General features: G+C 44.0%; 1 protein-coding gene across 1 annotated transcript in view; it reads left to right on the top strand.

The window, feature by feature from the left end:
• Positions 1-26,470, top strand: part of PITPNC1 (phosphatidylinositol transfer protein cytoplasmic 1) — a 250,308-nt gene that overhangs the window by 152,690 nt on the left and 71,148 nt on the right. The window contains exon 7 of the mRNA XM_075903944.1: positions 9,475-9,546. Within this exon, the coding sequence (XP_075760059.1) occupies positions 9,475-9,546 (72 nt within the window). The remainder of the gene's footprint in view (positions 1-9,474; positions 9,547-26,470) is intronic.

The following is a 26,470-nucleotide window of genomic DNA, read 5'->3' as shown; positions in this document are numbered from 1 at the left end:
TCCACCTCAGATGGACAGTAATCGCTATGCAAGGATTATTTTTACAGCCCTATCCATAGATTGCCTGTAAAATGCCATATGTGTTTGAGTCTGTCCCTTTGAGGCTTTGGCAATTGTTTTGGCTTGCTTACATTTTATCCTGTTCCTGTAAGTGTTTCTTATTGCTATGGCAACACTAATCAATCACCGTGCTAAAAATAGCCCTTTCATTTTCTGAGAGATGGTCTGTAGTGAATTGAAAATCCAACTGTGGTGTGTATTTTCCATATACTGCTTTCACGCACCCCTTCTTTACGCTGGGAATACTCAGGCTTAAATCTGGTAATTACTCTTACAGATGCATTTGTTTCACTACGTGCTCTCTTCTGCTGTGAAATCTCCCCGCGGCCTCACACAGAAAAACCCTAATGTATTTCAGCGTGTGTATTGCATTCTTCCTACACATCTGGTGGTAGAGATCGCTGGTTTGCAGGATGCTTGAGATATTCAAAGGGCGTTTATAATACAATTTCCATGGTTTAGATACCCACAATATAGAAGTCAACTGTCAAGACAATTGTACAGAAAGGAACCTTTTGACTCAGGATCATAAAGGACCAGGGGAATCCTGCACATTAAGACACATTCTGCAGAATGTAAGATTTAATGAAAAAAATTACATAAAAATATGATGGCTTGGAATTGCGACCTGTCTTGCTCTGAGAGGCAGCTTGCAAACCTTAGAGATGGTGAAATGGAGCATTGGAAAGCTTGTCCCATACGTTACAGTGCATTCCCTGTGTATCAATCAGCTGCCAGGTTTTGCTGGAATACATCCCCAAAGGAGGCAAAGAAGGAAGGAGTGGTGCCTTGAAGAGTAACACACTAAAAAAAAAAAATCCCAGCTTTTAATTCTTTGCCCAATTCTTGTTCTTTAAGGGGAAAAAAATCTGTTGTGAATGATGAATAAGAAAGCCTTCTGCGAGCTGCATAAACAGTTCCTTGGTTCTGCCAGAGTGCTGTGCCAATTACTCAGAGAGCATCTGATGAATTACAAAATACATTCTGTGACTTGTACAGAAATCTGGGCCTTGGCTAAGTGTTGTTGAAAACCAGTGCTACTACCCCAGCAGCTGCCAATAAATTCAATGATGTTAAGAGTTATATTTGCAATCCGGTAACTGTAGGTGGATTTTAGTATTTTGGGGAGCTTTTCAAGTTCCCATTGCCATTTTTAGTTTCAAGCAAGATTTGTTATAGCCCCAGCAACTGTTCTACACATGCATTTAGACTGGAACCTGGTGGCTGGGCAGGACAGATGGTTTCCTAGTTTCTTTTCCATTATACCTTTTGAGGCAAATAGCACTCAGCTTCTCAGTCTTTAATCTTCCCTTAATGTTTCTTTGGGGAAACAAGCTGTTAGACGAAGGCCCAGCCCTGGCGACAAAGACATAGTTCTTATAGCTCTCAGACCACACACACAATTGGGGAAGTGAAAGTTTCAGGAAAATGCTGGGATTCTACGGGGATTTTGTTTTTCTTTTAAGACTTGGTGTTTTGGTAACAGATTATTTATCAAAGGGTTGTCCTACCTCATTGGGGCTATGAAGAGCTGGTTGCTAGGGGTTCAGGTGCCCCCTTGAGGTCTCAGGGCAGCCCTGTATGTAGCCCCTCACAGGGTGTGTCTAGACTACTGAGTTTTGTCGACAAAAGTGGACTTTTGTCGACAAAACTATACCAGCGTCTACACTACCGCTGAGTTCTGTCGACATAACGTCGACAGAACTCAGCAGTTTTGTCGACGCTGGTATACCTCATTTTACGAGGCATAACACCTTCTGTCAACAGAGTTCTGTCGACAGAAGGTGTTATTGCCTGTAGGGTTGCGTCTAGACTACAGGGTTCTGTCGACAAAGCAGCTTGCTTTGTCGACAGAACTCAATGTGTCTGGACGCTCTTTGTCGACAGAAGTTTTGTCGACAGATACTGTCGACAAAACTTCTGTCGACAAAACCTGGTAGTCTAGACGTACCCACAGCTTCCTCAATAAACTCAAATGAGAGGCTTTTTTGAGGCCTCCTGAGAGCAGTGTTCCCTGTAAGCTGAGCGCTGGGGCAGCCACCCAGAAAGAGATTCAAATGCACCCAGCCTGGGTTCATCTAGTGACCTTCACGGTTACATGCAGCTCCCCTCCCCCTCTGCTGCTGCCTCTGAATCACACAGGGAGCTGGGTTTGAAAAGTCAGCAATGGGGGCGGGAGGTGACCTCACGGGAGCCAGCATGCATGGAGTCTCCTCTTCCCCCTCTCGAGTAAATGTGTAGCCACTGATAATTTCAGCAGGCACACATTTACCAAAATAAACGCATTTTAACATCCCTACTTCAAAGCACTGTAGGTACTGTGTTCAGAGTGTTAGCATGAGCCCTACCAGCCCATGTCTTTTTGACCTGGGCTGGAGGCTCACTTGCACTTGGTTCAAAATGCTCTGGAGGCCTGTCCTAAGAGGTAAGCCACCCCGTTACATTTGCTAAAACAGCTTGTGAAATATAACCAGCATTTTCGTGACAACCCATTGCTTCACAGGAAGACAATTGATCAGGCTATCTAACGGCAATATACAGGATGATGAAGAGCCATTAATATAGGCAGGGCTCAGTCTAGACGGGAGAAAATAAGTGATTCTGTTCTCCCTATCTTTTCTTAGTATTGACGTCTATACGAGAAAGCACTTGTTCTACATTGTGCAAATCGTTATAACATTGCCGCTCTCCTTTCTCATGTGCTTTGATCCTCAGTGAAATAGTTTGTAATGTTGAAATTTAGAGGGGGTTTTCCAGACTTGTCCAGGGTTGGCCTAACTCTGCTGCCAGTGAAATCAAGAAGACCACTATTGACTTGGATAGGAGCAGAGTTAGGTAACACTAAGCATTTTGAAAAGGCCTCCCTTAAAGCACAATTGGAGATAGGCTGCAGAGTTACTGCCTGTTGAAATGAGCAGGGTGAGGTCACACCTTTCATTGCTAACGCTTCCTGCTGCCTGCAGACTCAGACAGAGAATCGCGGCATTAGTTACATATGAATAGTATTTTGAAAAAGTGATTTTGTAATCCTTGGAGTTGGACTTTAAGCAGAGTCTCCACTCTGGAGCACAGAAAACAACTGCCTCATGAAAGCAGTGGTTTGCCAAGCTGCTGCAAGCTGGCCCGATTCAACTTGGAGGACAGCATGTACAGTGGTTGGACTGTGTGCTAAGAAGCACTCTGATCACTGACCAAACTGACTTTTTTTCCAACTGCAATGATATGGTGGAGATCATCATCTATAGAGACTTGTGATAATAAGAATCAGCCTGTATTACACAGCCCTGAGAAATCCCTAAGCCCATATCACAAGTGACTTTTAAAATACTTGAGGTGAATTTTTCCCTTGGGCAGATGGCCACAGTATCACTTTAGCAGGACTATTAATGTGGGGTAGCTGTTTCCTAAGAAGCTTGCTACAGTGTCGCATGATTTATCCAATATTCTTCTATAAAAAAGGGTCATGCTCCATATGTCTATACATTCAAAAATCCTCATCCAAAAATCCTCAAAAAGCCATGTTTATTCAAGAGTTATCATTGTACTGAACCTGCAGCTTTGCTTTAGCCCACTAAGGAAGAGAGAATGATTTTATTGCTATTCTCCCTTAACTGAGAGGCATTTCAGGTCTACACTGAAGTCATGGGGTGTGATTGCAGCTCCGCGAGATAGACCCAAAATAGCTTTAATCTCTACCTACAGCTACACGACTTGCAATTGTAGGATGATTGCAGTGTAGATGTACACAAAGGCAACAGTTTCAATACATGAAGAAAAAAGGTGTTTATATTGTGGAAAATATGTTCCATCCAGCACCTCTGGGGATTTAAGAGTCAGACTGTAGCACATGGACACTTTCGCTGGTTCAAGGGAAGACAGATCAGTGGGTGGGTGGCAGGGTGGGTGGGTGTGTTTCTGCATAGCAACGAGAAACATAAAAGTGGATGTGACAAAACTACTTCTGCCAACAGCGAAAACCTAGCAATGAAGGTTGTGATGTTAGCCCCACTGGCTGTGGCTATCAGGGTAACTGGGAATATGGTAGCAGCACCAGTAGTCTTGTGGAAAGAGCTGCATTGTCCACAGCTGTTAGGTCCAGTAAGGGTAATTTACATAAATGGTGAGGTTTTGGACAAAGCACGTACTGTGTAACTTAAGAAATCAACTTTGTGGCTTCTCACGTTGGCCAGACCTGGATCTTTCCTGCTCAGACAGTACGTGGTGACTCTCCACCAGCTGGCTGCTCAGATATTTCATGTGGTTGAACCTCTCTAGTCCGGCACCCTTGGGACCTGACTGGTGCTGAACTAGAGAATTTTCCAGGACACAGAAGATCATTATTGTCTAGCCTAGCAGCTGTACCAACACTTCCATTGCTTACTGGGCATTTAGAAGACATTTAGACCTAAATAACAGCACAGAACACTGATGGCTGTAAACAAACTGTATGGGACCGTGGGAAACTTGGTCAAACCCATGATAAATGGACATCTAGCTAAGTAAAATCATGCCAGACCATGAATGTTGCTAAACCAGAGTATACTGGAGAGGTTCAACTTGTACAATTTCTGGTCTTTGCTAGGTTTGATTTTTACTTGGTTTTGTTTTCTTAAAAGTTGCATGAAAAAGAAAAGTAACTCTGCACCCTCAGATGAGAAGAGCTGGTTTTTGAAAACGCAGTAATGGACGATGACATAGAGCAATACCCTGCATACTTGCCCACAGAACTCCAGTGAGCTGTGTTTTGCTACCAAATGCTCCCAACATTTAGCAGCTCATGAAGCAACCACTTTTAAAAATATTTTGGTGAAATTTTTGGTGAACTGAAAAATGCAAAAATAACAACTGAACCTCTGGTAAAGGCAGGCATAACTAGATTCCACACACACATTCCAGGAGCCATCTCTAATATGCAGCATGTTGCAACTGCTCTAATCTTTCAATGGAGCTTCCTGGCAGAAGTCTCAGCATGCAGAATTCCAGGTTGAATTTAGTTGGAGCATTGCACGCACCAACCTATTGTCTCTGCAGGCTGCACATCGTCCTATTAAAAATCACAGCTGCCATGGAACTGCCGTAGAAGTCTACATGCCAGGTTTTGGCCACCTTATTTTCGAGCTGTTCCAAAAATTCTGCACTGCAAGATGTAGGTGTTGAGTTTCTATTTCTTTTTCTTTTAAGTCTGCAGTATATAACCTACCGTCTGTAGCAGTTTGCTTTTTCCACCATCCTCCTGCCCACGCACCCAAATCAGCTAGTGTAAAACAGCTAGTGTAAAACAGAGGATTATATCCTCTGTTTATAATCTGAAGCCTTCTGGAACCATTAGATATTGCTTGAGGCACAAACAGGACTCTGCTCTCCTTTCCAATCCTGGGCCACTCTTTGCATGTGCTCTCTGTTGTTAAGTCCTGTATTTCCCCCCACAGCCACACCTGTCTGACAGAGGGGTTCCTTCAGTCAGCCCCTTTCTCATGTTCCTCTAGCTATCCAATAGCACATCTGCCACAACACATGCTCTGGCTTCATTCTTGATATGTCCCACATATTATCAGCTTCTTTTCTGGATAATAACTTTGGAGATAACCTATTGAACTCTCTGATTAATCTTGACATTGGTAATATATATTTGCTTTTGAAGATATTTTAGACATCTGTCGGTACCTCTGATGGATTTCCAGTTTTACAGCCATATATAAAGGTGGAAAGAACACTGTACTGAACTGAAAAAATATTTTAAAGTCTCTTTCATGCTCAGACCAGCTAGCAACTAATCATCAAAACATCCTGAGGGTCTTGGGTTGTCCATCTGCTATCTTTTCGTCTTCCTGCTTTTATGTGTGATCTCTGTCCCAGCAGGCATTAGCGATGACACACAGACTTCTCCTGATAATTCTCTCCCATAGTCCTAACCTACCCTGGTAGTGTGATACCTTCTCCCACATGAGAGCACATGCTGTGTTGTGCGGTGGCAGGATCTGTGTAGTCCAGCAGAAAGGGGGAAGCCCGGTCGTAACGTGATATGTAGATCTGTAATGCAGAAGTTGGAAAAGCCAACCCTTTTGCTTGACCCTTTTTCGGGAGTTATGACTGAAGCCCTGCAGCTGCTTAGAGAACATGGGGAAATAAAAAGGGATGTTTTTTGTCAGCTGCCAAAATCAGATCTAGAACACCTGGGATAGAAATAAAATCTACATGTACGTTGGGCTCAGCTGAGACTCTGCTGGTCAAAAGTTAGAAGACTATCTGGGTTTCTAGTCTGTTAGCCTGCACTGCATTATCTCCAGTTTTGGCTGATTGCTTATGAAGAACGAATACATTTGCCTACCCTTCTGAGATGTGTGCATACCAAGTAACACATGGCCCCAAAAATATGGGTAATTCGAACCTATTAGGCCATCTGTGAAGCTGTTCTGTCCTCCACTGATGACACTGCTGATTTTTGTGCACTACATTTATCACTGGTCTACATCATAAGTCAGATGTTTAGTGCGTGGTTTAGCTATTTTTGTAGCTGGTATGTATTGTGTTAAATGGCTGGTAAAAATTGTTCTCTAAACCCATGGCAGGGCCCTGTTCTGGCACAAACATCTCACTCTTTTGTGCACTAAGGTTTGAGTGGCCCATGCTTAGTGCTCAGCTGCTACTAGTGAATAATAGGTGTTCTATGGCTAAAATTAGAGGCTCAATCAATGGCTTCTTTTAATGTAGTCCAAGGAACTGAAAACAGTAATTCTCTAATCTCAGGAAGAACCTGCTTCCCCTTTCAGCTTTGTTCCACAGCTGCTGGCTCTCACTATCTCCCTTCCTGTTGGGGGAACCAGAATTAACTCTGATCAAGTCCAAAATTTGGACCAGTGGCAATGTGAGCACCAAAGCATCACAATTCCTTCATTATGTAACCTCAATACATAATGTTTGAAAGAGTCACAAGCAGTTCAAAGACTCTTTGCCATCGGGCATCAATTAAATGTCTTGCAAAGAACTGGCACGTCAGTATCGCTGGCAGTTAACGCAAGAAAAGACTTGATGCCTCTATATTAAAGTGGTTGAATTAATATCATTCAAGGATTGCTGGCCATGGACTCTAGCTACTTAAACATGGTGAAAAAAATTGAATTGGCAGCAAGAGTATGAAACACTAAAGAGAAAATGCTTGAATTAGTCTCAAAAGTGAAATTGCGTTGCCTAGCACTGCAAATTGCGTTCTCAGGAAACCAGCTGAATGCAACACCACAGAGAAAGAAACCTAGTCCTGTATAAAGTAACACCAGTGGATTTGCACCAGTGTTAGAGCAGAATTTGACACACAAAGTATATGCTAACTCCCTCAAGTCAATGGAGCTGTCTGGATTTAATTGAGGATATAGGCCATCCTCGCTATAAGTCCAAGATACATTGCAAAAAATGTGGACTTATCTGTTGAAAAAAGCCTGTAGTCTAGACATAGAGAGACGACTTAAAGCAGGGAATTTTTTTCCTGCGGCTGACTTCCATTTGTGTAAATTGTTTTTGTTTTTATTTTTGTTTTTTTGCTCAACTTAAGAGTGGGGAATGGGAGGACTTATAGGCTACGTCTACACTGGCCCCAAATTCCGGAAAAGTGATGCAAAGCAGGTAAGTCAGAATAGGGAAATCCGCGGGGGATTTAAATATCCCCCGCGGATTTAAATAAACATGTCCGCCGCTTTTTTTCCGGCTTGGGGAAAAGCCGGAAAAAAGCGTCTAGACTGGCGTGATCCTCCGGAATAAAGCCCTTTTCCGGAGGATCTCTTATTCCTACCTGAAAGCAGGAATAAGAGATCCTCCGGAAAAGGGCTTTATTCCGGAGGATCACGCCAGTCTAGATGCTTTTTTCCGGCTTTTCCCCAAGCCGGAAAAAAAGCGGCGGACATGTTTATTTAAATCCGCGGGGGATATTTAAATCCCCCGCGGATTTCCCTATTCTGACTTACCTGCTTTGCATCACTTTTCTGGAATTTGGGGCCAGTGTAGATGTAGCCATAATGTATCGGTTCCTACAAGCATCAACAACTTTAATGCGGAACGGATGTATACCGGGGCGACTTATAGCGAGGACGCTCTGTATACCCGTATGAGCATAGGGGCATCAGATTCCCTTACTGGTTGATAGGGAAAACATTTGTATGATTGTAATTTTTCTTGCACTGGTTGGGGGGGGGGGTGTTATGATGGTGTGTTTGGTTGGATGGTAAAATTAAGAACATTTCCAGGGAAGATCAAAATGAGATTACTTTAAAGCCTGTCTCAGACTGGAATTAGAGAATAACTGCATGTCCAAGCATCCTCAGCATTTTGATCAGGAACTTCAGGCAGTCAAAGGTGCCATTTTGTGCGGGCAGGAGGAGCGGAAGTCATGTGTACCAAGACACTGCTTGCTTTTCTTCACGTTCCCCTGACTATCAGGGATCAAGGAGAAAGTACACGGATTTTGTGAATTACTCCTTTGCCCCCTCCCTTCTCCAGCCAAGAGTGAGAGGCATGTACAGATGCTGTGTACTTTCTGGGGAATTGAAAGAAAAGCAAGCCCTGTCCCAGTGCACACAGCTGCTGCCCGCCTTGCGGTCCCAAAATGGCGCCCTTGAAGGCAGTGGAATTTCCATAGTTTAGTGCATAGGGCAGATAGGCATTGCTCTGGAAATGTTAGTCACCCAAGGAAAAATTCTGTAGGACAACAACTCAAAAGTTCTAAAAAACATAGACAGAGAATAGTGGAGGAACATTCAGAATATAGCCACTGATATGTATCAGCTGTAAATGGATTGCTATAAACTTGACTTAGAATATTAATATTGATTTAGTTATAAGTTTGTTTTAGTGCTAAACTTTGGGACAGAATCAATATAGCCTTTCAAAATCATTTAAAAACTTTTCATTTGTGAATACAGGCAGTCCCCGGGTTACTTGGATCCGACTTACATCGGATCCTTACTTACAAACGGGGTGAGGCAACCCCACACTAGCTGCTTCCCCCCAGCAGACCAGGGAGATGCGAAGGTAGCGCCTCTCTCCCCCCCTCCCCCCCCCAGCAGACCAGGGAGATGCAGAGCGGCTTTTCTCAGCAGACACCTCAGCTTGAGAATAAAGGACCGAGGGAAGTGAGGTGTGGGAGAATAAAACTGAGCTCTGGAGAAATGTTTGGCTAGAGTTTCCCCTACAATATGTACCAGTTCCGACTTACATACAAATTCAACTTAAGAACAAACCTACAGTCCCTATCTTGTACGTAACCCGGGGACTGCCTGTAGTTAGTGATTTTAATTCCCGTTTCTTTAAATGATTGGGGGGCGGGGAAATAGGAAAGCTGCTAGAAATCAGGATTTATTGAATATGTGACCTGATGAAGCTATTTATATTTTTAATTGATCTGGACACATTTTGCTTTCTTTGCAGTGCTCATTTTTGCCTAAATTCTCCATTCATATAGAAACAAAATATGAGGACAACAAAGGAAGCAATGACAATGTAAGTATAATCTCTTTTGAAAAAATAAGTTTTCAAACCTGGGCCAGGGCATTGTGAATTATGAAATTTTCCTGGGGCTTACATGGAAAAGAATGCTCAGCAGTCCTTAATATTTGCCCCTGGATAACTAACTCACCGGCCTGCCACCATGGGGGAAAGGGACAGCAATGGGGGCAGTTGTCTGGGTCCTGGTGATTCAAAAGGACCCGGGGCTCCCAACCACTGCTGCCGTTACCACAACAGTGGTGGCACGTGATGCTGGAGCACTGTGCGGCATGCACCAAATGGCTTTATAGGCTGTTTGCCCCAACTCCTCCTTTTCCACCCGAGACCCCACCCCTTCCAGAAGTGTGGTGCTGCCCTCCTCTTCCCACCTTGCCCAGGGGCCTGGCAATTCTGTTGGTCCCCCCACCAACTCGTCAGCATGAAGGGATGGACTTAGCCAACCTCTTGAGCCCTGGTTCAGCCCTACGTTTCTATGATTCCATGAAAGCTGTGCAACTTTAAAAGCATTATGTAAAGCAGTGGTGCTCAACCTTTTTTAATTCGTGACCACCAGGGATTTTTTTGGTTGAGAAAAAAAATACACTGGCCACAACTTTTTGTTGAGGCCCCTTTAATTTCAAGCGCCAGTCTGCTCCCCTGCCAATCCCCCCGCCCCCGCTGCGCCCACATCGCACACTAAGCTGAGAAAACAAAATGGCAGCCGACCCGGCGTTGTCACCCCCTAGGAAGACAGCCACGACCCCCATGGGTTGTGCACCCCTGATGTAAAGAAAGCACTTTACATAAAGAGTTTGTGCCTCTTATGTTACCTCCAGGATCCTCCTCCAAAATCAGTGTAATTCATGTGTGTGGATGTAGTGCTCATGAAGGATTGTGGAGAATGTGGGAGATATCTATAGTATATGTATATGACTATGTTGCTTAACCGGTGTGATATTATCTATGATTAAATGGAGCTGAATTAAGGGGGCTTGTTAGAAAAAACAAAGAGGAAACAAAAGAAGAGGCAGAGATAAGACAGCCCTGGCTAAACAACTTAAAGAGACCAATGGCTGAGCTGCTAATTTGGAAGATGCTCTTCCCAGGCATCAGTCAAAAGTTACACAGCTGTTTTCTCGAGCCCAGAGCCTAGAAATCAAATTACCACAAACAGTTAAGAACTCTAAAGAAGGACGGAGTCAGTGGCCAGTGGTGGCAACCGAAGGGGAGACACTGACATAGGGACCCTGCCAGAGATGAAGATGAAGATGGTCACTCTGTCTGTCCTGGCCCTGAAGTTGGGGTTTCTGAGTTTCCTAGACTTGCAAGGAGAGGATAACATTAAGTAAAACTAGCTGCATATAGATTGTTGTTATTTTAACCCACTTCCCTGAGTGCTGTGATTCTTCTGGGGAATAAACAATGCGTTTACTTGGAAAAAGCTATTTTGAATCACTTTAGTCAGCTGCTGGACTCAGGCTATGAAGTTTCTAGGAGACAATTTCTTGCAAGTGCCAAATACTGTTGGACTGGTTGTGTTAACAGAGTGGAAAAATAGGGGCTGGCAGGCTGCATCCAGTTATCCAGTCTGAGTGACTGAATTGTAGGGTTCCACCCTTGTTGAAGGAAGTAAACCCTGTCACACAAGGGGTGCAAAGGGTCTAAAACACAGACCATGACATGGGTGCTAGATGGCATCTTTGGAGACTGAAATCCTTTATTTCCCCACAAGGAAATACATAGTCCCATCCCTGACCTGGTGGAACCTGTCCTAGTGGTGAGGAAGTAGTTCAGGCAGATGCTTTTCCAATGAGAACTCACTGAGGCCATTAAGCAGCCCTTTCCATCACTGGTTACCTGAGCTGGATTCAAACCAGTGACTTAGGAGGAGAGGTGCCGTATATTCCTTTACTAGAAGACTTACCTGGCATTGCCTGGATCCTTTGTGGCTGGGGGCTGGTGGTGTGGAGGCTGCATGACTCAGGGTAGGGCCTTGGTGATGGGGGGGGGAGTGTAAGAGGCTGGGGGTGGAGGCATGAGTGTGAAAGTGAGGGTTGGGAGTAAGGAGGGGACACGGGGGGGTCCCCTTCCTATTCCCCTCCAGCTGCCAGGGACATTTTCTCCCCCCCCCCCCCCCAGTCCTCCCACCAGCCACCAGGGGTGTTTTCTGTCGTCTCCCTCCCCCCAGCATCCAGGGGCATTTTCTCTCTCTCCCCTCCTCCCCCCCAGCCATTCCCCTGGCCACAAGGGGCATTTTCTTTTCCCTAGCCCCTCCCCCAGCTACCAGAGACCTTTTTTATCCCCTGGCTCCCTCCGGCGCTGTAGCCAAGGGCCAGGAAGGGGGGAAAGAGTTTGTGGCAGGGGGACTACTTACCCCGTGTGCTCGCAGGCAAGATGGTGGAGCCCCAATCCTGTAGGCCACTCACTTGGTGGTACGTCTACCCCCAGTGTCCACTCTCATATCACATCCCTCTGAACAGCAGCTCCTCCCTTTTCTTGTTTCCTGGGGCTTCCAGTTCACCTGGTGCTACCAAACTTTGACCTTGCTTTAAATTAGGAGAAGAGGAAGTTGCCTACCAAATTTGGTGGCCTTGGCTCTTACCATTCGTAGGAGTTCCTGAACAAATGGGTTTGCAGGCAGACACACGGACACACTATAAAATATAGAGAGATCAATTGCTGGAGTCTTTCCCTCCCCCTTCTGGTCTTAGTAACATTTAACTCAAGAGAAAGCCCACGACTTACGAACACTAAAGAGAGAGATCTTGGAGTCATTGTGGATAGTTCTCTGAAAACATCCACTTAATGTGCAGCAGCAGTGAAAAAAGCAGGCAGGATGTTAGGAATCATTAAAAAAGGGATAGAGAATAAGACAGAGAATATCTTATTTCCTCTGTATGTAACCATAGTACGCCCAAATCTTGAATACTGTTTACAGTTGTAGTCGCCTCATCTCAAAAAAGGTATATGGGCGTTGGAAAAGGTTCAGAAAAGGGCAACAAAATTGATTAGGAGTTTGGAATGGGTCCCAGATGAAGAGCATTTTAAAAGATTTGGACTTTTCAGCTTAGAAAAGAGGAGATGGGACAGAGGGAATATGATAGAGATTTATAAAATCATGACTGGTGTAGAAAAAGTGAATAAGGAAAAGTTATTTACTTATTCCTGCAATATGAGAGCAAGAGGTCACCAAATGCAACTAATAGGCAGCAGGTTTAAAACAAACAAAAGGAAGTTTTTCTTCACTCAGCACACAGTCAATCTGTGGAACTCCTTGCCAGAAGAAGTTGTGAAGACTAGGACTTTAACAGGGCTCAAAAAAGAGCTAGATAGATTCATGGAGGTTAGATCCATCAATGGCTATTAGCCAAGATAGGTAGGAGTGATGTCCCTACCCTGTGTTTGTCTGTAAATGGGTGACAGGAGAGGGATTACATGAGGATTATCTGTTGTGTTCCCTCCCTCTGGGGCATCTGGTATTGGCCACTGTCAGCAGATGCTGGGCTAGATGAAGTTTTGGTCTGACCCAGTATGGCCGTTCTTATGTTAACCGGTGTTTGTTACAGATGGGAGGGACATATAGGATACATCTGCACAGCAGGGCTAAATCGTAATAGCTTATCTTAAATAGTTTAAATAGCGTAGCTTAAATTGAAATAGCTTAATTCAGCTTTTGGTGCTGTCTCCGTAGCAGGAAGTCAAAGGAAGAACACTCTTCCTTCGACTTCCCTTACTCCTCGTAAAATGAGGGTTACCATGAGTCGGAGTAAGAAGTCCTCCAGCTTGACATTATTTCGAAATAAAGGATTGTAGTGTAGATGCAGACTATGTTATTTTGGAATAACACCAAAATAATGCTGCTGTATAGACATACCCATAGTGTCCTAGCACAGTCAGAATACAGTGGCGGTTGGCAGTATGAAGTAAAGATTTTAGATAATGAGTAATCGAATAGTCCACTAACCTCATTAATTCTTAGCAGTTTCTTGATTATTCTGTAATCCCTGGGAGCAGGGCCAGCAGTCCATTTTCCACTCAATTCACTAGCCAAGCAATTGTGATCAACATATTTTCAGGATGCCAGATTTGGAGCACTGAATCAAGCCCTGAATAAGTATCAAATCAGTGAATTTACACTGGACATGTGTGGGATTCTCAGTTGTTGTAAATGGATGTATCTTCATTGAAACCAAGCTCTTTATAAACATCAATACTGACAACATTCCTTGTTAATGTAGGTATCATAGTAAATTTTGCAGCTGGGCATTCTGACATACAAAGGTTAAGTCACTTGTCGAGTGTTACACAATAAACCAAGGGCAAATCTAATGTAGCACATGAATCTTGATACTGACCACTGATGAGGAGGTAACTGAGTGTTGTTCAGAAATGATGGAAATGAAATAAACGTAAATCTTCTGCTGCTGGAAAAGAATAGAGGACGTGGTCCAAAGCTATTGGAGTTTGTAGAAAAACTCCCATTGACCCAATGGGTTTTGACCTTGGTCCAAGGCTCATTAATGCACTCAGAACTGAGTGAGTAGTTTTAAAACTCAGTTTTCACTGGGATCCAAGTACTCTTTTATGGAAAAATGTGCAGTCCGGTTCAGGCTAACTGTGAAAATGTTTTCTTCGGTAAAACCATAAAAATCAATGTTGTGAGTACAGGCAGTCCCCGGGTTACGTACAAGATAGGGACTGTAGGTTTGTTCTTAAGTTGAATCTGTATGTAAGTTGGAACTGGCGTCAGCCGCTGCTGAAACTGATCAGTTTCAACCGCGGCTGAATCTGGACGCCAGTTCTGACTTACATACAGATTCAACAGACGCCAGTTCTGACTTACATACAGATTAAGAAACCCAGGCGTCCCCAAGTCAGCTGCTGCTGAAACTGATCAGCGGCTGATTCCAGGAAGCCTGGAGCAGAGCAACTCTGCCTCAGGCTTCCTGGAGTCAGCCGCTGGTCAGTTTCAGCAGCGGCTGACTTGGGGACGCCTGGGGCAGAGCAGCTGGGGTGCTGCTGGGTTGCTCCAGTAGCGCGGCTCCTCGGCGCTACTGGAGCAACCCAGCAGCACCCCAGCTGCTCTGCCCCAGGCGTCCTGATTCAGCCGCTTCTGAAACTGACCAGCAGCGGCTGAATCAGGACGCCTGGGGCAGAACAGCTGGGGTACTGCCTGGTTGGTCCGGAGCGACGCTGCGGGACCAACCCGGCAGCCCCCAGCTGCTCTACCCCAGGGGTAGGCAAGAAAAGCCTGGTCTGCTGGGGGGGGGCACTAGCTGCACACACACCCCCAGCAGACCAGGGAGACGGGGGTGGTGGGACCGCCCAAGTCCTCCACGGCTTTGCTCCGTCTCCCCGGTCTGCTGACCTGGGAGACGCAGAGCAAAGCCGCAGAGCATGCGGGCAGCGGGACAGTCCAGGCGCCCCGCGGCTGTCCCACTGCTGGCGTGCTCCGAGGCTTTGCTCCCCATCTCCCTGGTCTGCTGGTCAGACCAGGGAGACTGGGAGCAAAGCCTTGGAGCACGCCCGCAGCGGGACAGCCCGGGCGCGCTTGGGCTGTCCCCCTGCGGGCGTGCTCTGTGGCTTTGCTCCCCGTCTCCCTGGTCTACAGGGAGACGGGGAGCAAAGCCTTGCAGCACGCCCGCAGCGGGACAGCCCAGGCGCGCCGCGGCTGTCCCACTGCGGGCGTGCTCCAAGGCTTTGCTCCCCATCTCCCTGGTCTGCTGGTCGGGAGACGGGGAGCAATGCCACGGAGCACGCCTGCAGGGGGACAGCTCAAGCGCACCCGGGCTGTCCCGCTGTGGGCGTGCTCCAAGGCTTTGCTCCCCGTCTCCCTGCAGACCAGGGAGACGGGGAGCAGCTTTTCTCGCCCCGGAGGACGGGGGCGGCGGACCGCGGCGCATCTAGGCGTCCCGCCGCTCCCGTCCTCCGGGGCGAGAAAAGCCCCGTTCATAACTGCGGATCCGACATAAGTCGGATCCGCGTAACTCGGGGACTGCCTGTATTCCTTTTTTGTGCTAAACTTTTCATTTGACACCATTTAAATATTCACCAAGTTAAAATCAATATACAGGTTGAACCTCTCTAGTTCAACACTCTCTGGTCTGGCAACATCTGTGGTCCAGCATAATTTTAGTGAGCCACATATTCACTTATTGTGGGTGTGGTCAAGTTTCCTGCAGTCCCATAAAGTTTGTTTACAGCCACCAGTCCTGGCTTTCAGTGTTCTGTGCTGTTATATAGCTCCTAATTTACCCCTAAATATCTCCTAAGAGCCCAGTTAAGCAGTGGAAGTGTTGGCCATGCCTCTAGACAACATGGACTGTCTGTGGTTCTGCAAATTCTCAGTTTTGTCACCTGTCAGGTCCCAAGGGTGCCAGACTAGAGAAGTTCAACCAGTATCTTTATATTTTCCCTTCCACCTCTTCCCTTCCTCCTACCTTCTTTGGTAAAAGGCAAATGTAGCTTTTAACTGAATAGTCACAGCATTTTCACCTCTAATGATCTGGTGAATTATCAGTATCGGGTTGCATTCAAAGATATGCTATATTTCCCTTCACTTTAACTGCCAGCCATTGATGGAGAAATAATTTACTGTAGGAGATGCTTTCATACATTTTGCAGTTTCAGTACAGAATACGTTGAATCATCCTTAACAGTAGAGTAGAATGAGGAATAAATTATTGTCCTAATAATGCATGAGTGACTTTAGCTAGACCGTTTCTACGCTTTCCTTGAGATTGTGCAGATCTGGTTTTTTAATTTTTTTCCGAACTCTGATCTTTTCTTCAGTTGCATGTGATTTAATGAAATAGATATTGATTGTAAAAAGCAATAATTAAATTGAAGGAAGCTAAAGATAATTTTATTGATTTGTGGGTGAAAGCAACATAAGTGCTTTCAGGCTCCTGTTATCGTTTAGTGAGCTAGTAAATTAATATTTTTACTTCACTTAACATGATGCATTATCTGGTAGCATTCTGTCTAATTCCAGTAACCCATCTAGGTATAAATGTCTTCCTGACTTTTCTTCTTAAAATAAAGCTAATAGTCAGAAACTAGTGAAAGACAACATTAACTAAAACTATAATTAAATTGTACCGAGGCCCTAAGTTTTCCCTGCCTTACACCTTGTATCATCATTAGGCCTGTAGATTTGTCACAGTGGGGAAAATGTCTCAGATACTGTGATTTTCCCATTTGTCTGCTATTTGTCTTTATGTCTGTGACATCAATAAACTCACCCAGCAGTGGTAGGTTCTGCTGCTCCAGGCCTAGGGACTATGGGGCTTCCTACCTGCTCCGGACGTTGCAGCCTAGTAACTGAGGGTCATGACAGAATAACGTAGGGGGCAAATTTGAGTGAGTTGCACTGTGACCTAGTGTGTGGGTGTCACAGCATTGCTCTGGCTTGACTCAGCTGTTGCTACATTGTCAAGACAGAGGGGAAGCCAGGCTAGATCTGAGCAGCGCTGTAGCCCCATGCTCCAGGTCACAACACCTAGAATGGGACACAGGGCCCTGCCCTGCAAGCAGGTGTTGCATGAGCCACTACCGGGAGCCTCCTTTGGATGGGTCACAGTATTTTTTATCAGAAATCTTGAATCTTGAGCATTTACACCTTCGAAAAATGGGAGTAAAAGGCTGCCATTCTGAGCCTGTCGTTTTGCCTTTGCACACGTGTAAATGATGGCACAAGGAGCTCTTTATTTCAATACACTAATGAGGTTTGCATACATGAGAGTGGTGCAGTACCATAAATCCAGCCACTTGTGATTTCTAGTGCTACAACACAGCTGAAGTAACTAGCTGTTCACATGGCAACTCTCCCTTTGGAAAAACAGAGTCAACGTTGGATGAACATGTTAGCACATCAAATATTGTCACTGTTATATGGTAGTTTTATGAGATCATTAGAAACTGGGCTAATGAGGAAAGCTGCTCAGAACTGTTGCTTAAGGGTCTTTTTGGGAAGTGGAGTTTTTCTTTTAAATTAGAAGGTAATATTTTTGTAAATGAGAATGTCTTATAAAATATGAATGGCCCCAAACTGGCATCTCTCAATTAATCACGAATATTGTCTCCCTCGTGCATCTCTAAGTCAACTGCAGCATCAGCTGCTTTTAGCTACTCTAAAGCAGGAACCAAAATAGAAAAGACCCTGTTCAGAAGGAACTTTGCCCTGGTCTACACTAGGGAGTTATCTCAAAATAACTCCCCTTATTTCAAAATATCGAGCGGGACATCTACACTACCACACCCACTATTTTGAAATAACAACTCCTGCTTTCCATGAGAAAAATGCTTATTTCAAAATAGCTATTTCAAAATAGCGGTAGCATGGACGTTCCACTGTTGCTTATTTTGAAATAACTACCCCCCCAGAGTTATTCAAAGTAATTACTCCCCAGTGCTTCCTGGGGCTAAGTTGAGAAAGTGCATCCACATTTAAGGTATGTCTACACTAGAGGACAAAGATGAATTAAGATACATAACTTCAGCTACGTTAATTGTGTAGCTGAAGTCGAAGTAGTTTAACTTGGCTTTTGGAGCTGTCTGCACTTACACTGTAGGAAGTCAAAGGGAGAACACTCTTCCTTTGACTTCCCTTGCTCCTCATGAAAGTAGGGTTACTGGCGTCAACCCTCTCACTTCAAATTAGCTGTCTTAATTAGACCGCTAATTCAAACCCTGAAAGATCGAGAGTGGTAGCTTCGAGCTTCGTCTGCAGTGTAGATGTACCCTAAGGGAGCCTGCCTCGGACTGATTTTGGGGTTTCCCTGTAATGTGGACATGCTATTTCAAAATAGTTATTTGGGGAGTCATTATTTTGAAATAAGCTATTTCGAAATAATTTCCTAGTGTAGACGTGCCCTATGTCTGTACAGCACCTAGTGCTCTGGGGTACAATGTAATGTCTGGGAATAATAATAATAATAATAATAATAATAATAATAATACACAGCAAGGGTTCCATTCATGAACATTAATAGATGATACAATTATAGGCCTCTCTCAGTTCTATCTTTTCTTACTGGGTGAATGAGAAATAATGTATAATGTGCATATTTCATTTTTATTTTGTCCATAAGGTAAAATCAGTAAAATAAAAGATTGCGATGTGCATATACAAAAGCAGTATTTTGAATGCCTGCTCTGCATGGATTAATATCGTAGATATGATGGAAGGGAATTTTGGAAGTTTTCTAATTCCTTAAATGGTATAAATTCAGAGATATGAGCAGTATGACTTGCTGCTCACTCCTGATTGACTGAAGTGTCCTGGCCTCCATAAAGAGACATGTGTACACTTATTGTAACATCACTTCTTGGTTCGGTCAGATATTTGGGGTTTTTTTCTTTAGTCTCATGTGGTTCCCAACCTTTTCCGGAGGGGGACCCATTTTGACAATTCAAGAAGACTTGGTGACCCAGGGCACTTCAAAAATGGGGGGAGCAGGGGGAGCAGAGCCACCTGGGGAGACACTTAGCGACCCTTTTGAAATGTAATGGTGACCCATATTTGGGTCCCGACCCATAGGTTGGGAAACCCTAAGCTAGAGGATTTACCCAGCATTGCTTGGGTCCAAGTGGGAGCTCAGGGCAGGAGGTGGGGGAGCAGGAGTCGGGGGGGGGGTGATGTAGAGAGAAGAGTGTTGGGAAGTGTATGGGGGACTCAACGCATAGGGATGGGGGTGCAGGAATCAGAGCAGAGGTGAGGGGCTCAGGGCAGAAATGTGAGGGGTGCAGGAGCCAGGGCAGGAGGTTGGGTGTGTGGGGGGGCTCAGGGCAGGGATAGGATTGGTGGGAGGTCACCAGCAAGGTGTCTGGTCAGTGGCTCCCTGGGGCTGGGTGGGGCACCCACCACCCCTAGAGCCGGCCAGGGCAGCAGGGGCCACTGTGGCCTGCAGGCAGATCCATGGGGCTTGCAGGATGGCAGGAGCCAGGTATGGTGGCCAGCAACAACCAGAACCCTGCCCCCAGCCAGTCGCTTTGTTCCTAACACAGCCACCCCTCTGTGGTTATTTGACAGCATGACTCTCACTGCTAGCAGACCTGGCACAGCCAAACCTTGATCTTGCTTTAAGTTATGATAAGAGGAAGCTGCATACCAAATTTGGTGGTCCTAGCTCTTAACATTTAGGGGTTCTTGAATATTTTTCTCTCTCTCCCTCTTCCTTTCCATAAAAGATGAGTTAGAAAACAGTGTTCCCAATCAGTGTTCCCAATCAGTGTTCCCCAAATGTTTTTCAGTTTCCCCCACAAATACTGAGACTTTGTTTATTTTGTCCTTTTGGGGGATTGTGGCCAGACACAGATTAGCTGTTGGTCACAACTAGTATCTGCCACAATCCTCCAGCTGGTAATATGATCCATCCAAAGAGGACTATATTGTAGATTTGTTATTATAAAAGTTATCTAGACATGCAACAATGATTGGTTCTTACAGTACAATGACATTAATACTGACACCCAAATGATAAAGTATTTGCTAGGCTATTTCTGAAGGGCTGCACACAAGAATGTGCATTACATTTTATTTATGAAGTGCGAGTGCTTGCATTTTAAAAAAGCAGACACCCTAAAAATGAAAGAACTTGTGTTTACTGAAACCCAATTGTCCTTAAATGGCCTGTAATGGTGGATTACAGGGGGAAACATTTATTTTATTTTTAGGCAAAAATTCTTCAGGCTTTGGTTTTTATGGGTCAGTTTTCAGATTCAGATTAGTAAAGCAGCTGTCTACAATAGCTGTGATTTACCTGAATAAGTAGCAATCCCTGTAAGATGTCTTCTTGACAGTCCTCTCATTTACACTTCAAAAGAACCAGAGCTAGATATTGAAAATGTAATAATATACCAGGTCCATGAACTGTAAAGTAGGTATAAATATTAAGTATTGTGGCTAGATTTATGAGCTTTGGGCTGTAAAATGGCAATTTTCTTCAGTCTTTATCTGATGTTTGTTGCTTAATTTACAGTCATTACAGCCTGCTATATTGTTCTGATATTTCAATCATTGCTTTAGGATAGAATCCAAGACAGTGAGGAGAGTCCAACTCTTATGGTAAACATGCTGTTTGTGTCACTCTCTACTCCCCCACACCAAAGTCAATAGAAATAGGGAATATCACAAACATTCGATTATACAGGAGGATGGGCTAGTGTTTTGAGCATTAGCCTAGAGCTTTGGGGATCTGAGTTCAAATCCTTCTTCTAGTACAGGTTTTTCTACATGATCTTGGGTAGTTGCTTAATCTCTCTGAGCCTCAGTTCTCCATCTGTAAAATGGAGATGCTGCTACTTCTGCCCCACAAGGTGTTGTGAGGATAAATGCATGAAAGATTCTGAGCTGTAAAGATAGTGTGGTGGTGGGGACTTGTGGTACCCTGAGCAGCAGCAGGCTGACTCACTTCTCTGTGGAAACAAAAGACAAGACTATGCAGCACTTTAAAGACTAACGAGATGGTTTATCACGTCTCTGTGTATTTGGTAAGCTTCCCCACATGAAGGAAAGTGATGAGATAATTAAGTAGCAAGTGATGTGATAATTAAGTACCAGTCAACAAGGGGGTTTCAGCTGTGGATAGTTAAAAGAGAGGGCGGCAGAAAGGAAGGGCTAGTGATGTCCAGGATCTCAGGGAGGTGAGAACACTCCAGGCCTTGTGATTTAAAAGGGTGGGGGGAGGGGTTCTTTGGCACAACAGAAGCAGCCAGAGCTATTTAAATCACCACTGGAGGCCCTGGCTGTGTATGTTGGATGGTGCTGGAGGCCTGGTTGGGAGAGGTTAACCTCCAGCTCTTCCTTTTCTGGGGGCCATCTCCCCCATTTCTAGGGCCTGGAGAAGTCTGTTGGCCACCCTGGATCTCTGCCTACCTCCTTACCCTGTGGCTAGGGAGAAGGTAAAAGCCTTATGTTGTGGGGGAATGTATATGTAAATGAAGCGTTTGACTATGAACTTGTCACAGATGCCCATGAGGACTGTGTGCAGTTAGGAGGGGGGGGGGGGGGACACTGCCCTGTGTTGGGTGTAAACTGTAGATAAATAACCTGCAGAACTTTAGTTCCTGAAGGTCTAGAAGTATTTCTGCTTTGGTAGAGGATTTCATCAAACCACATTGAAATGGTTTTATCTCTTTCCCTGACGTTCATCTGATAAAGTACCAGTCATATTTTCCATGCACTTACAAGACACCTTTGAGCCAAATTCTTCCCGTGGAGATAGAGTTCCCATTGACTCTGAGGGTAACAGTTCTTTCTAACAGATCATATCCACTCCCTTTTGTGCTGTGGGATAGCACATGATCTCTCTGAATGGGGCATGTGTTTGAAAATATTGATTGACCACAAGCATTTTCGTCTGAGGAGAATGACTGAGCTTGCTGTCCACCCCTGAATCCTGTAAATCCAATGAGCAGAGTGGAGTCTCCAGGTTTGAATAACTGATGTCAGAACTTGGGCCATTTCCCCTAAGGGCTTTTGCTTCTTAGAAGACTTAATATAAGTTGAACTCTTGGTGGGGAGCTACAGCATTCATTTAAGCATACCCCTTGCTCCCACTCTGCCAATAAAAAGTGGTGTGGTAAATGAACATTCAGAAAGGAGACACATTTCCTCAGGCACTTGGCTCTGACACAGATGTCTATAAGGTTTCCTTATAGTTTTAGAATTCATTTAGTGATAGACTCTCGTTAAGGCCAGCTGGATGGGCCTGCATGGTAAAAGAGCAGCAACATCGTGACAGTCAAGGAAGAGAATAAAAAAAAGTCTAGGGGAAAATATTTGATACATGTTTTTCCATCAGTCAGCATTATAAGATTTTCTTATTTAAGGCTGATAGGATGACAGTTAGTAAGATTTCTGACATACTTAGTACAAAAGTGTATGGCTCTCAGAAACAACTTGTTTTAGTTAGCTCAGTCAAAATATTTCCAAATGAAGGGAATAAGAGGTGTATCTAAATTTCATATTTTATTTAGGCAAACTGGAAAATAGGATTTGGGGCCTAATTTATTCTAAGGTTATACCTGTTAATGCCAGTGTAGACCCTCATGGTGCAAACTCCACCAGCAGATAAGATTACCGGAGCCCAAAGCAGCTGCAATCTCAGTTTTGTGGAACTCGAGGTGTAAATGGTCAGTGGATGAGTTGGTGGGAAAGAGGACATGGCCAAGCTGGCTGGGAAGCGCAGTGATGCAGCATGTTGTTCACCAGCTCCTGCCTCAGCTTCTCCCCACAGCACTTAGGTTATATCTACACTGCAGGCTTTTTGCACAAGAACAGCTGTTCTTGTGCAAAAACTTGCCAGGTGTCTACATTGCACATGTGTTCTTGCACAAGTAAGTTTACAGTGCAGCGTTGGAAAACAGGGCTTCTTCCGGAAGAGTTATTCCTCTCCCCACAAGGAATAAGCCCTCTTGCACAAGAGCTCTTCCACAAGAAGGCAATGTAGACAGACAACATGATTTTCTTGTGCAAGAAACCCCTATGGCTAAAATGGCCATCAGAGCTTTTTTGGACGAGAAAGCGTCCACACTCTTGTGCAAAAGCACCTGGCACTGTGGATGTGCACATGTGGAAGGCCTTTTGCAGAAGAACTCTTGCACAAAACAGTTCTTGCGCAAGAACACTTCAGTGTAGACATAGCCATAGAGTCCTGCCTCTCTCAGCAGTTTTGCCTATAGAACTTGGACAAGAATTATACCTACAACCCTCAGGAGGGAGCAAGAGCACAAATGGTGACTAGGATTACTCTGCTCTTAAAGCAACAGGGTCTAGTATAAGTTACCCATCTAATTTCAAAATGAACTACAGGATGAACCTCTCTAGTCTGGCCGCTTGGAACCTGACTGGTACCAAACCACGGGAGGTCAATATTGTCTAGCAGCATTATACCAATACTTCCACTGCATTCTGTGCTCTTAGAAGACATTTGGCGGCTAATTATAGTTAAATAACAGTGCAGAACACAGAGCCAGGACTGGTGGCTGTAAGCAAATTTTATGAGACCATGGGAAACTTGGTCATACCCATGATAAGTGGACATCTGGCTAACTAAAATCATGCTGGACCAGAGAGTGCTGGATTAAAGAAGTACAACCTGTATATATTTTTCTCTTACTGAAGTTTCTATTTTGGAGATAACCTTGTCCATTCTGATTGTGCTGTTGTGTTTATTGCTGATGTGCTGTTGCAGTGCATATAATCTATAGGGATTTTTTTTTGTGTGTGTTAACAGTAATGAATAACATACCAGCAAAAAATACAAAAGCAAAATTACTCAAATCTGAAAAATCTTTTCATTTTTCACTATGAATGAGAAAATAGGTCCATTTTGGCAAAAAAAAAGTCTACCAATTTGTCACTCAAAAAGTAGCCAAGGAGTTTTGAATTTTCTGAATTTTTCCATACAAAAATGACCTTTCTGTAAAATGTCACTGAGAAATTAAATCTGCTTAAAGTCACCTAAAGTGAAATAGCTAAACCTTTCATGCAAAAAATGTTACTAGTTTCATACATTTCTCATTGTGCATCACAGCTGCTACAGAGGAATCCACCTCTACTCCCTTATTTGTAAACAAGCTTTGTGTTTTAGAAGCAATGGTATGTCATCTATTGTATGGTGAATTCTTTGCTTTGAGACCTGCATGAATGCCACCGAAACTATATTAAACCATTAAATCATCTCCATCCCGATAATCCATTTATTAAAAGTCAGTTTATATTGCATCCATTTCTTACAGGTTGTCCAAGGACTGTCTATATAAATGAATTAAACAACACGATAAGCTTCTAAATAAAATGTTTCACCTGTTTTTTTACACAGACCTTCAGTGACATGTCTATACACATCTATATGTAATAGGCTGTTATCTCTTCTCTGTCTCCCAATAAAGTTTTTCCTGCTGAGGAACATCATCACACTCTTACGCTCTCTGGCTGCAAAAGCGAAAGTGGCCAGAGGGGGGGTTGGCGAGCATGGGGTGCAACCCGCTAGTAATTCAAAATGAATACATTATCTCTGGAATACAAGTCAATTTATAGCAATGGAATTTCAAGTTTGAATCCGATGTCTTAACATTCTCACATGAACACACACATGCAAAGAAAACAGAATTATTGACCCTTTAAGGTATATGCTTCTCATTAAGTTTAAACATCTTTGCTATTTACCAAAGCTATGTAAAACAGCTACACGTGAGTCCCTTTGTGGGTGGATTCAATACTGATATTAGCCAGCATTAAATAGTAACAGAAATATATAAAGGGCAGGAACAGAGTCTAACATGCGTTAGGGATGTAAAATCCCATTTATTGGTAGTTTAACTGGTTAAATGCAATGGCTAACAAGTTAAAAGGAGGGTGGCTGGGAGGCTTGCCTGGTTGGAGTAGCCCCTGCCTGCGGCACACCCGGAGCCACTGTGGATAGGGGGGCTATGTCTAGACTGGCATGATTTTCCGGAAATGCTTTTAACGGAAAAGTTTTCCGTTAAAAGCATTTTTGGAAAAGAGCATCTAGATTGGCACGGACGCTTTTCTGCAAAAGCATTTTTTGTGGAAAAGCATCCGTGGCCAATTTAGACGCTCTTTTGCGCAAAAATGCCCCTATCGCCATTTTCACGATCGGGGCTTTTTTGCACAAAACAAATCTCAGCTGTCTACACTGGCCCTTTTGCGCAAAAGTTTTGCCCGAATGGGAGCAGCATCGTATTTCCTCAAAAAGCACTGATTTCTTACAGTAGGAAGTCAGTGCTTTTGCGGAAATTCAAGCAGCCAGTGTAGACAGCTGGCAAGTTTTTCTGGAAAAGCGGCTGATTTTCCAGGAAAAACTGGCCAGTCTAGATACAGCTGGGCTGCGTGAGTTGGGCTTGCAGGGAGCTGCTCCAGCCCCCACCAGTTAACTGGAACCAGTACGTATCACCTGTCAAGGTTACCGGTTAACCTTTCACATCCCTTTCACATGCATAGCTATCAAAGAGCTCATTTTAAGCTAGATCTGTACCCTGCACACCATGTGCTTTCTGGGCCAGATGAAAATTACTCTAGATTAGGGCAAACTCTATTTGTAGGCATAGTGTGGGCAGATGCTATTAAAATAAATGATTCAATTGCAGTCCCTTTTCCTGGACTTTTTACGGTTGTTGCAGAATTCTCATTATATCTGACAGACTTCTCTTTTTATTTTAGAATACATTTCTCCGACACTTGGTCAGTGAATTTTACTGCCTCTTGATGATATTGGGGAACAAAAAGTACAGTACTTAAAAATAATGCATTATATATAAATCTCTCGCCACCTTGTGCTGTTTGTAGTATAAAACCTACGCCCATAAGAAGATGACGGGTTTGTTACACTGAAGAATAACATGGAAGATTTTAATATGTGGAATAATATAACAGGATACTCTTTCTTTTGTTAGAGGGGCGTGGAGCATTTATTAGCAAGAACGCACACATCCTCTTTAACGGCAATACAAGACAGAGCAAAGATTTAGAGGCATACTCATCTTTAACAATAACAGGATGTGGTATCTTCTCAATGGGCCACATTTTGTGTGTATAACACTGAATAATGCTATTACAGTAAGAGCTACAAGCATAAATGGATCAAGAGAAGAGTATACCTCCAATGTGCTCCTCACTTTCCAACAGAATGCAGTGTTGGTCCTATAAAAGACATTACCTCACACATCTTGTTTCAGAAATTTGGTCCTGTAAAAGATATTCCCTCACACATCTTGTTTCAGAAGTGAGCATTTGTCAAATTGAAGGTGACTCTATTGTGTGCACACCCTTGATGCAGAGAAATAACAGCGGTATTGTTGAACAAAGTAATAGTCAGAACATGCAGATATTGTTTGATATTTAGCCTCAAAACACTGGAGTATCATCATTTAAAGTTAGAGCTTTTCTAACCTATGAGTTCTGGTTCTGCAA

The sequence above is a fragment of the Pelodiscus sinensis genome, chromosome 20 (assembly GCF_049634645.1).
Source record: "Pelodiscus sinensis isolate JC-2024 chromosome 20, ASM4963464v1, whole genome shotgun sequence".
In the NCBI taxonomy this organism is placed as follows: Eukaryota; Metazoa; Chordata; order Testudines; family Trionychidae; genus Pelodiscus; species Pelodiscus sinensis.
This window is presented reverse-complemented; position numbering and strand designations above follow the sequence as displayed.